The sequence below is a fragment of the Cucumis sativus genome, chromosome 5 (assembly GCF_000004075.3).
Source record: "Cucumis sativus cultivar 9930 chromosome 5, Cucumber_9930_V3, whole genome shotgun sequence".
Lineage (NCBI taxonomy): Eukaryota > Viridiplantae > Streptophyta > Magnoliopsida > Cucurbitales > Cucurbitaceae > Cucumis > Cucumis sativus.
Genome location: NC_026659.2, coordinates 5,253,327 through 5,264,799, shown reverse-complemented (window position 1 = coordinate 5,264,799; position 11,473 = coordinate 5,253,327). Strand labels below are relative to the sequence as shown.

The window sequence follows — 11,473 nt, the reverse complement described above, 5'->3', positions numbered from 1 at the left end:
AATCTTTTTTATTCTCCACTATTTCGTCATTATTTATTAAAAAATATTATTTAAAAAAGATTCAACAGTTATTATACCGAAGAGAAACCATATGTTTCTTAATAAATGTTTGGAAGTGATTCTAAAATAGTTAAAAACATTTTTTGTCATTTTCAAATTTACTTTTTAAACATGTCTTTAATCATTTAAACCCAACTTGAAATATACATCATATTTAAAGTGTAAAGTTAAATAATAAATAATTGTTGAATAATTGAAGTTGGGTTGAAACAATTTTGTAGACATACTTAAACTAAGTAGATTCATATACAGATTGAGTGATACTTAGGTGAGTATAAAATAAAATATATAAATTCACATACTTATAAAATAAAAGGTATTTAAGATTTTGAGTTGATTATTTGTAGGGAAAAGAAGTGTGATGATATTAGTTGAGTTAATTTGAAGTTGGTATTATATTTAGTGAAACATGTAGTGAGTTAATTGGAAATGACCTAAGTTATTAAATTGATAGAATTTAAAGTTTAGAAATATATATATTATAAAAAAAAAAAAAAGGGAAAAATGGGAGTTAGTTTTGATGAAAAGACAAATGTCTCAACCACTGTTCAATGATTCTACTTCTTTGGAAAACCTTTCCTCTCTCTCTCTCTCTCTTTTATATTTTGAACTGTCTCAAAGTAACCCTGAAACCTTAAATAAAAAGCAAACACTGTCATCAACATTCTCCATCTCTCTCTCTCTCTCTCTTCTTTGATTGGGCCCTCTACTTCTTCTCTTCCTTCAAATCTCAAATCTCAAATCTCACACTCCCTTATTAAATCCCCTCTTCTTCCCCTTCTTCTTCTTCACTCCAATTTCCTCTTCTTCTTCCTCTTCTTCAATCCTCTCCTTCCATGGCTTCTGATTCCACCTTCTACCTTCCCCCTCACTTTCTTTCCGACCATGACAACCTCCCACCAAAACCCACCTCCTCCGCTCTCTTCCCCACCGACTTTCCTTACGACTTCACCTCCTCCTCTGTTCATTCCCCTGTCGATTCTGTTCTTGGCGATGATGACAACGACGACGAGCAAGACTTTCTCGCCGCGTTGACGCAGCGCCTTACTCAGTCCACGCTTCGTGATTCTCAAAAACTTCCTTCTGTCCACAAATCCCAAGTACCCATCTTTGATTTTTCTTTCATTTACTTGTCTTTTTGTCTCTTTACTCGGCTTTTGACTTTCCGGTGACCTTGTTTTTCTTTTTCCTCAGGCGAAGATGGCTATGGCTGGATCTCCTCAGTCTACTCTTAGTGGGGTTGGGAGTTGGTCGGCTTGGAGTTCGGTGTCGAGTGACGGAAGTCCAAATGGACCGTCTCTAGCGCCGTCTCCTCCGACTACCCCTTTCGGCGGCGAGAACAATACTTGGGATCTTATCTATGCTGCTGCAGGCCAAGTTGCGAGGCTTAAAATGAATACTTACAGAGATGGGATTATTGGTCCTTCTCAAAGTTCCTCAAATCTTGTTTCGCCCACGAATAACGCTGGATTTCACTCCCACCCTTCACAGGTGAAGCTTAACTAGCTTCGAATTTTACTCCTTTCCTGTCTTACGATCTGTACTTCTTAACTCTGTTTTCTCGTCTGTCTTCAGTTCGGAACGGACCCTCCGATTTATAAACCGGACAACAGTTCTCACTGGGCGAGACGACAAGTGAAGGTTGAGAATCAGCAGATCCATTATCGTGGACAGGAGGTTTACCCTGAAAACGAGAGATTTCTTCGTCCTCTAGATATTACACAATCCGCTTGGCCTTCTCTCCATCCCCATCACCGGAGATACCCTTCTCACCCAAGTACTCCCGCCGCACCCGCCGCATATCACGGCGTTGGATCTGCCCCTAAAAAGGAATGCGCCGGTACCGGCGTCTTCTTACCTAGGCGATACGACAGCAACACACCACAATCTCGCAAAAGAGCAGGTTCCTTTCTTCAACTCCTTTAACTAATTCGAGACCTGAGGGATTCTCGAATTCGAACAAGATTCTTAATTTCTTACTCTGTTTCTTCAGATTCTCCCTCAGTTGCTCTGGTTCCAGCGAAGAACATCCAGGAATTGAATGGATCTATTCCTCCGTCTAATCGCCGCCTTCAGCCGAGCTACGGTGAGCTTATAGAAACCATTTACAGTTCTTCAGATTTGTTAAAATAGTAATAAGCTAACGAGTTGTTGTCTAAAATTTCTACAGAAGCCTTAATTGCTCAAAGAAACGCTATTTTCGCACAACAGAGGCTGAGCTATCCCCGACTGGCAGAGAGAAGCAAAACCCATGAGTTTCTTCTTCCACAGGAGTGGACATACTAAAACAACACTACGTAGCTGAAAAAGAAGAAGTGCTTTTTATTATTTTTTTGATTGAAGTGGTTTTTTTTAGGTTAGAGAACAATAAAGAAATGAATTAAGTGTCCTAACTTAAGAAAGGAAAAGGAATTTGTTTGGAGATTTTAAGTTCTACCAATTAGATTTCTATAGACGAAGAACATAGTAAAATGTTCATGAGAAAGATTGGAAAAAAAAAAAAGAAAGAGAAATTTCTAGGAAAGTGGGGTTTTAGGGAAAGAGAGGGTAATATTGTAATAAATTTTGTGGGTTTTTTTTTTTTTTTTTTTTTTTTTTTTTTTAATTGAAATACATAGCTAATATAGTGTAGCTATAGACCCTTCTAATATAAATAAAATTATTTGTTGATTTATGAGTAAAAGCATAGTTTAAATTTTGAAATTTTGGTGGTTGATATGAATGGTTCAATCAAATGCGAAGTGACAACTTGGGCTACTTTTTTCTTCCCTCCTAGCTGTTCCAACTGAGTCAACTTTTATATGAATTTTGAATTTTTATCAACTTTAATTTGAATCATATTCAATCCTAAAAAAACGTAAGAAAAGTTTCCTCAAATTAAACCTTGAAAGAAAACAAACAAAAACAATAGATAAGTATCTTCGTAAGCTCAATCCATCAAATAATTTTAAGATTGAATGTTCAATTTTGTTGTACTAAAGTTGAAATGTTTTACAAACTTTTCCTTTCTAAAAAAACTTAAGTCGCAACAAGTTTTATGTACATACTTATGAGAAGAATTTTGAAAGTATTGATGATTGATAAAAAGTTTAAAATATTAATTACTAAAACTTGCAAGTTTTATGATACTAAAAAGGCTAAACTATTATTTCATACTTTCAAATGTATAAGTTCAATAAATCTTAAATTTATTCTTTAAAAATCAATTAATTTTCAACAAAATGAGTTAAATAGGGACTGAATTTTAAATAAGAAATAAAAAATTCTGAAAAAAATCACAATAAAAAGCAAACAAAAGATTAAATTTAAAGAATATGGCTAAAATAGTATTTTAATCCATTAAAAAAATACATCTACTCACAAAAAGAAGCTTAAAGAAAAATAGAAAAGTTTTGAAAAGAAGAGAACATTGGGAGCATGGACATGGCCATACCATGCGTGGATCCCAACCGTACAATTTTATGAATAGTTTTATGGGGCTGTCCTTTCTACTTGACAAGAATGGCATCCACTTCAATCTGGATCTTGGATTTGATTTCAATTTTTATACTATAGATCTCAAATAATATATATAAACTATTACACATTCATTATATAATAATACTGCTTTCAAATTATTCAAACAAACATCAAAATCTGAAGTATATTTATTATAACCCATCTTCTGCTGCTACCCACCCTTGTGAATTTGGATTTCATTGTTCATGTCATCTATTCAATTTGTTGGGATTGTTCAAATCAAATCTATCTTATCTTAAAACTACATTCCACTTTTCTTTTTGCATAATTCAAGCAGTGATTTCATTCAAAGATTGTCTAGTCTTTGATGCTTCAAAATGAAGATTTCAAAGCTTGATGTGAAATTTACGCAACCTTCAGTCTACTTGCTTTTTCTACTGTTTTCATAAGTAGCTAGGCAAAAGCAAAAGACATCAAAATCTAATCCGCTTAGAAAAACGGGGTTGTTTGTATGTCCCGATGAAAATAATCCAAGCCTAAAAGAAAATCTGGAACAGCTTACTGCAAACGTTATAGATGACGTCTTTTGGTTAACATATACACTATTTTTCTTCAGAACTTACAATCTTTACATTTTCTCTGTTAGTAGTTGTTCTAAATATTCAGAGCAAAGGGACAAAATAGACTGCAAATCTCTGTTTCAGTGTGCTTAAGCGCATATAATTAATGGGGATCAGTAGACAGATACCTTATGAACTTGTTCATGTTAATGTATCTATCATTGATAATCTTCATCCCATCCATCTCTTCTCACTCTAACCCTCTCACCCTTGAAGTGTATGTATTTCCATTGGCAGCTGTATCTTTTATAGACCATTTTCCGGTTATCTTCTTGACCTAGTTTTTGAAAGGCACAACAGACTCTTCTTACGGTATCTTCATCTGGTTTTACACCCAATTCTTCCATGTCTGCAAATATCTGTGCCAAGAGAGAAGAAATTGAAGCATGAGATCATTTGATAACGTATGAAGAGAAAATTGAAAAATAGCGAGGTTAAGCAATACATGTGGACTTCCCATTTCCAATACCTCAATAATCTTATCTTGCAAGTCATGATGTTCGTACAAAGAGATCATCCTAGAAAATACTCGCTTAGAGATGGAACGTGTATGTGTATGCAATATCATGTTCCATAAGGATTCGGCTTCGTCCACCCTCTTGTCCATATCAAATGCCAGTAGAAGGGTGTCGTATGTTCCCATTGTGGCTCCTTGGCCCTTGCTTAACATCCACTTAGCCACCTGAGTAATAAGAAGCATTGATTAATGAAAAGACTAGGTGGGAGAATTAATAAGCAGCTATTAAACCGACTCTCATCAAGCCAAGGCACTTCAACATGTGAAAGTGATATCAATAGGTGAAAAGGTCTCAAGTTACCAATTTTCTTGTGGAAGGACAAAAGGAAACTATTGAATATTGCTTACAGAAACCATAATAAATATTCATAAGCCCAAACTTCACCACAGAAAGGACTATAGCAATTGACCTTGACAAAAGACGAAAACTTTTCTTCTTCTAACTTCTCTTGTTAATCAGAGAGAATATTTTCACACGTCAAAGTCCAAGTTACTTGCAAGTCCAACACTGAGGTTTACATCGCCTTAAGTAATTTGGTGTTCTAGTTCGAGAAACATTTATCTCAAAGATACAGAGACAACGGTTGTTTCATCATTCACAAACCTGGAACCAACAACCATAGGTTCGCTGCCCATAAAGCTAAATCTTAAACAGAAATTATAAAATTTAATGTATCAACCAAATCCCAAGTGTCATCTCTTGTTCATTCATACTTAGAAGTCTAAAGGACCAAGGTTTAAGAACAAACTTCAATATAAAAACTTAACAAGCCACAAAAATTATCAAATAAATGCAACATTACAACAAAAATCCAACGCACTAGTAGATTAGCTGAACAAAAAACGAGCAAAGAAATAGAAGCACAAGCCGGACAAAGATGATTTTTAAAGACACAGCAACTGCATCCTTTAGAATCAACACCCCGATTTGCCAAAGGCCAAAAAGACAACGAGTAAAACCAAAGTTATTCATACTTGAATGACACGCTTCCATTGACTTCTCTTCCTCAGTATTCTTAAAGCTTTAGCAGCTGCAATCAATGGAAACTCTGTCTCCCAAGCTATCCACTTATTCAATTCTCCATATACAGCTTCTTTCTCATTAGGACATTGGGAAACCTACAATATATTAGAAAACCATTTGAATTTCAAACTAATTGCCATTATCACTCTTTCCTCTCAATATTGGAGGGACATTCAAGAAAACGCAGCTCACAATTCTAACAAGATTAAGAGCCTTTTGCCCAGAGCCAGCAGAATCTCTTTTCTTCCATAAATGGTGTGTCTCCTTCCCAACCTTCTTAACAACACGTCTATATTCAAAATCAAAATCAAAATCAAAATCATGGGGTTGAAAGGAAAATCAGAAAGAGAAAAGAAAAGAAGAAGAAGAAGAAGAAGAAGAAGAAGAGCACCTCTCAGGTGTGGTGAAACTAGTAAGGGGCTGTGCAGCTTGGTTGTGAACACAAATGACGCTGGAAGGTGTAAATGTGAACTTGTTGTGATAGTAAATGCAATCTATCTATAAGGAAAAGGGGGAAATAGTCTGATTAAAGAGTTCAGAAATTGTTAAAACGAAATTGAGGAAGTTTGAGGGCTATTGGTTACCTTTGGCATGAGGGCATCGAAGCCAGTTGAGGTTCCATGGAAAACCAACATCAGAAAAATTGAAATTTCAGCGCTCTTTGTAATGGGTATCGAGTTTAATGAAACTTGGCATTCTGTTTATGAAACAAACATGGGTTGGTGGTCGTGGAGTAAGAAGCTAGAGCTTTGGTCAGGGGAAGGTATCCAGCGGCGCAGGCAAATCTAATCGTGAACTGAGAAAGTCAAGAAAATATATAAGGACGTTTGGGGGCAACCAGTGGATTATAGTAGTTTGCCTTCATTTATAACTATATACGTCATGTTTTAGTAAATTGGTTTATATGAATGTGACCCGCAACACATAAACATGTAAATAAATATAGATAACAATTGAAAACATTAAGTCCCTATATAAAAAATAATAATCCACCCTTTTACCAACAAATTACAATAAATCTAGTTTTAGGTTTTTGTTCCGTTTATTTTAGATTACTTTTAAAATATGAATTTTAATTTTTATTCTTTTTAACGATGATTTATATACTTTCAAAATATTTATTTTAGTCGTTCAGCAACAATTATTTGATAAAAAAATCCATGAACCTACCATCTCTATAACAAATGATTTGTTAGGTTAATTTAACCAAACTTAATTTAATAACCAAAATAACATATGAAAGTAAAAAAATATAGACAAACAACCTCTAAATAATAGGTTTGTTGAAATTATAGTCCCACTAAATTTAATCAAAATAGTCTTTATGGTAGTTTGTTAAAATTGACATTCGAGATATTTAAGCTAATCAACAAAATACCTAGATCAAGAGCAAAGGAAAAAAAAATGAAAATTTTAATAATGTAATTGTATCAAATTCATAACTTAAAAACAAGTAAAATTAACAAAACTTATAAGTATAAAAATTATAAATAAGAAAAAAAATTAAATAGTATTTAGACTTAAATTGATTAATTATAAATGAAGAAGGATTGCGGACGAGTTGGAGAAAGGTTGGGAGACATTGGGGGTAAAACTAGAGTTATGATAACCTTTCTCCCAAACTCAGGTTGGGGTTTAACCCAATCCTCCATAACCCAACTCTTCCCTCAAACATCTCATAATAGTTTAGGGATTATAATAATCTATGTTTGAGGTGTAGAGGATTAGAGTGAATAATTAAAACTACATATTATATTAAAACAATGACTGAATAATTAAAAAGAATCGACAAGGAGAAAGCAGAGGGAAGGAGAGGGGGGAATAAGAAATAGTGATAGAAGGGAAAGGGGAGAGTGACAAAATTTCTTTGATAGGGGTAAAATTGGGTAATAAATTTTTTTTTAAATCCCGCATCCTATGAACTCAAACCGTCAAATATGAGCTTAACTCAATATTACTAATTGATACGTTCTTTTTTTTCTAAATAAAAAGATTCACATCTCCATAGTGTATTAAATTAAATACGTTCAAACATACAATTATTTAATCTTGAAATGGTTTGAATATGTTGAATGACATTTTCAATGGCCAAGTAAGGGAGTTATGTTCACCAAGTATGTATTGTTGCCATCTATATATAATTTATGTTCATTATCTTGTTATTCAGGGCATTACACCGTAAGATCATTTAGGATAAGAAGTTGATTATTATAGTCTTATGTTATAATAGTTTGTATTTGTAGTTGATTATTTTAGTTTGAGTTATAAGAGTACTTATCCGAAGTGTAATAACAAATAGTAGATATTGTAGCAAAAATGTGAGGCTGTGAAAGATATTGTTTCCTATAGCTAATTTAGAAGTCCACAAAATAATATTTAATGTAACAATAGGTGGTTGTTATAATACTTCCCCCTTAAATCTTGGTTAATAATTGCCCCAAACACCCTCTAATTCTCAAAGACACATTCATTTATATTATGTGTAACATATTCTTTTTAATAATATTACTCTCGGATGTAGCCAATACATTGTTAGTAGTACAAATAAATTTGTGTATCGATCATCTAGTATTATACGTTTTTGTATTATATATTTTTCAATTTTTGTAACATTTTTCTTACAAACTATTTTGATAAGTAGATCAATATCCTTTCTCTTGGACATAATTTTCAAAGGCCATTCTAAAGTTCCCCTTTTTCTCTTTTGGAAGATGCCACCTTTATTGATGCCGCCCACTTGGTACTTTTGCAAATGAATTGGATAGCTTTTCTCTAACACTTCACTTGTAAGTTTTGTTTTTTTTTTTGTTTCTTAACAAAATATCTTTTTAAAGAAAAGGAAAAAAGAATAAAACCTAAACTATAGATCCAATTCCAAATCAACTAACAATACATAATCGGGCTGAATTCTTATTATCATTTATGGATGTCTGAATTTGTAGCATTGTTATTGATGGTTGATCAAATCAATCCTTTGTAGGTGTCCCAAAACAAAAAACAAAAACGATTAAAGAAAAGTAAACCATTTGGTAGAGTGCTACTTCATGTGGCATGTTTGGATACAGTGCTTTTCAGTACATCCTTCTTTGCACCTTCGAATTTTTCAACCAATCTCCCATTCTTCAAGAAATGATATGAAGGAAGGGCAGTCACTTCAAACTCATTCGCCACAGTCTCCAAAAAGGAGGAAAAAAAAAAAATACTTTAGTTTGAGTGACAAAAACCCCCTTCAATTTTAATGATCATTATAAACATAAACAAAAATACCTACAGAATATATGTTATTTAGAATGACTTGTCAAGCTTTTAAATGAATATATATGTATGTATATATATATATATTTAAGTAGTTTGAAAGTAATTCCAAACATGCCTTGATGGAATAAAACTCACATTCAGTTCATCAATGTCTACTTTCAAAAAAATAACATTGTTCATCTTCTTTGCTAATTCTTCAAGAACATGAGCCATGGCATGACATGGACCACACCATTTTGCAGTAAAGTTCACGACAAGCTGTCCATAGAATATAGGTATTGCTTAGATAAACAACTTAACAAAAATTAAGCTGTCCAAAAAAGAGAAACAAGTAATAATATATATATGACAATAGTAATAAACTATACCAGCTTGTTGTATTGTTGGGCTTTGAGGAGTTGTTGGTTCCATGAGGCAAGAGTGTGGCATTTTATAACTTTTCCCATTTCTGCCATTTTGATAACTATTTTCAGATATAGAAGAAAAGCAAAGGGAAGAATAATAAGGGTTAGAGAAAAGGGATTTGAATTAAGGAGAAATGAGAAGCAACTGTGAACACAATGCAAAGATGAATGGCTGAATTTATAGTGAGAAGTAAGAATATAAAATACAAAATGGGGTAAAGTCTCTAAATTTCTTCTTCTTTTTTCTGTAAAAAACCCATATATTTGGTCAATAAAGAATATATGACAATACTTTTATTTTTATCATTCAGAAATCAAAGAATCAGGTACGCATCGATGAAACTAAAGTTGTAACTTTATGTATAATAGTTCTACCACCTTAAAATGCACAAAAGCATTGATTCCCACAATAAATCTTAACCAGTTTTATACATTTTGAGCTTGTGTATGATAATGTTCTTGTTTGTAATTTTTTTTTTTTAATGAAAATGCAATTAAAGTCCTACCTCCCAAATATGAAAGGATAATTATTATATATATACTTATATATATAAATAACCAAATTTTCTTAAAATACACTCATTTAAATAAAAAGACATTTTTAAAAGTAACAAAATAAATTAAAATATTTAATATTTACAAGCTATGAGTAACAAAATAAATTAAAATATTTACAAGTTATAGCAAAATTTTGGATTGTATCTTTAATAGTATTTTATCACTATATTATATCAATGAATATCACTGATAGAATTTGTTATAGATTGTAAATATTTTGTAAAATCTATTATTTTAAAAAAATTCTTTAAATAAACCAATAACATTCAACTTAAATAAATTATTTAACAACACCAAAATTTCAATCTTGTAATTAATTAAGTATTTCTCAAAAAAAAAAATTAATTAAAGAAATTTTTTTAAAATAGTAGATTTTACAAAATATTTACCACCTATAACAAATTCTATCACTCATATTAATTGATATGCTATAGTGATAGCATAAATTCAAAATTTTGCTATAGCTTGTAAATATTTTAATTTATTTGACTGTTTTTAGAAATTGCCCTTTAATTAATTCTAGTTTCCACAAAAATCAATCCGTTCTCGATCCATTAACTAGATATTTACACTTAGTGATTTCAATATAATTTAAAAAAATTAAGATAATTAAATTCAAAATTATCTTTGTTTTTTTTTTGACGTTACACATAAGCTATGGAAGGTAGTTTGAGAATAATAACAAATTTAAGATGAAGAGTATTTTTATAAAATGAGAATTTTGCCATATTTGAAAAGTTCTAAAATAATGTGTTATATTTGCTATAATATATTTTAAAAAATCACCTTCTACAATTTTCATTTTTAAAAAAAGGCATTTTTAAAAATAGCAAAATAACTTAAAATATTTATAAGCTATGACAAATTTTTTTATTATATCAATATATAGTCAGTGACCGACTACTATCACTATAGCATATCAGTAACTATCCACGACAAAATTTAAAAATTTTACTATAGGTTGTAAATATTTTGTAAAATTTGCTATTTTTGAAAATTCCTCTTTTAAAAAATGTTTTAAATATTAAAAATTATTTAGGTACATCTTAACTTAAAAAAATATTTATATACTTACTAGTTGGTAACACGTGCTATGCACGTCAATTTTTCATTTTATTTGACTAAATAAAAAATATAGTAATTAATTACACTAATAGTATGAAACTATATTTATTTATTCATGATTTTTTAAAATACATTTTCAGCTTCATTTTCTCGAGAGACCTCTTGCTCACCTCAAGACTTGTTATACATGTGTGTATAAATCGAATTAACTAAAAAATATAAAGAATTTGATAGTATGATTATGAAACGGAATCAATTCAATCAAACTTTAGATCGATGAGTAGTTTTTTTTTTTTTTTTTTTTTATATATATGTATCAATTACATATTGAATGTTTAAATGGATTGATATTTTAGACATTGACATTGTCTTCATTATTATTTAGACATTTGTGCTAATTCTATATATTTTATGTATTTCTACCCTATTCAATAAGTATAAATATTTTAATTTATTTTGCTATTTTTAAAAATGTTCCATTAAAAGAAAAAATTTAAAAATATTAAAA

General features: G+C 31.2%; 3 protein-coding genes across 4 annotated transcripts; 1 reads left to right on the top strand and 2 right to left on the bottom strand.

Annotated features, from left to right (window-relative positions):
* The first annotated feature begins 705 nt into the window (after positions 1-705).
* Positions 706-2,743, top strand: LOC101215147. The gene is made up of 5 exons (XM_004149897.3): positions 706-1,160; positions 1,255-1,551; positions 1,636-1,963; positions 2,054-2,146; positions 2,231-2,743. Exons 1-5 carry the CDS (start codon positions 897-899, stop codon positions 2,344-2,346), a joined length of 1,098 nt encoding a protein of 365 aa, XP_004149945.1. The 5' UTR covers positions 706-896; the 3' UTR covers positions 2,347-2,743.
* Positions 2,744-3,994: 1,251 nt separating this feature from the next.
* On the bottom strand, positions 3,995-6,528 carry LOC101216349 (pentatricopeptide repeat-containing protein At4g18975, chloroplastic). 2 transcript variants are annotated; one of them, XM_031885062.1, is made up of 6 exons: positions 6,265-6,528; positions 6,072-6,178; positions 5,882-5,969; positions 5,632-5,775; positions 4,609-4,821; positions 3,995-4,498 (listed from the first exon to the last, which is right to left on the bottom strand). In XM_031885062.1, exons 1-6 carry the CDS (start codon positions 6,313-6,315, stop codon positions 4,298-4,300), a joined length of 804 nt encoding a protein of 267 aa, XP_031740922.1. In that variant the 5' UTR covers positions 6,316-6,528; the 3' UTR covers positions 3,995-4,297. The 2 variants fall into 2 exon arrangements, with proteins under 2 accessions (XP_031740922.1, XP_011654973.1); XM_011656671.2 differs by having other exon boundaries at positions 5,873-5,969; positions 6,265-6,526.
* Positions 6,529-8,530: 2,002 nt separating this feature from the next.
* Positions 8,531-9,514, bottom strand: LOC101215391 (thioredoxin H-type). Its single transcript, XM_004149898.3, has 3 exons — positions 9,307-9,514; positions 9,074-9,196; positions 8,531-8,854 (listed from the first exon to the last, which is right to left on the bottom strand). The coding sequence occupies exons 1-3, from the start codon at positions 9,391-9,393 to the stop codon at positions 8,723-8,725; spliced, it is 342 nt and encodes a 113-aa protein (XP_004149946.1). The 5' UTR covers positions 9,394-9,514; the 3' UTR covers positions 8,531-8,722.
* Between the last annotated feature and the right edge of the window lie 1,959 nt (positions 9,515-11,473).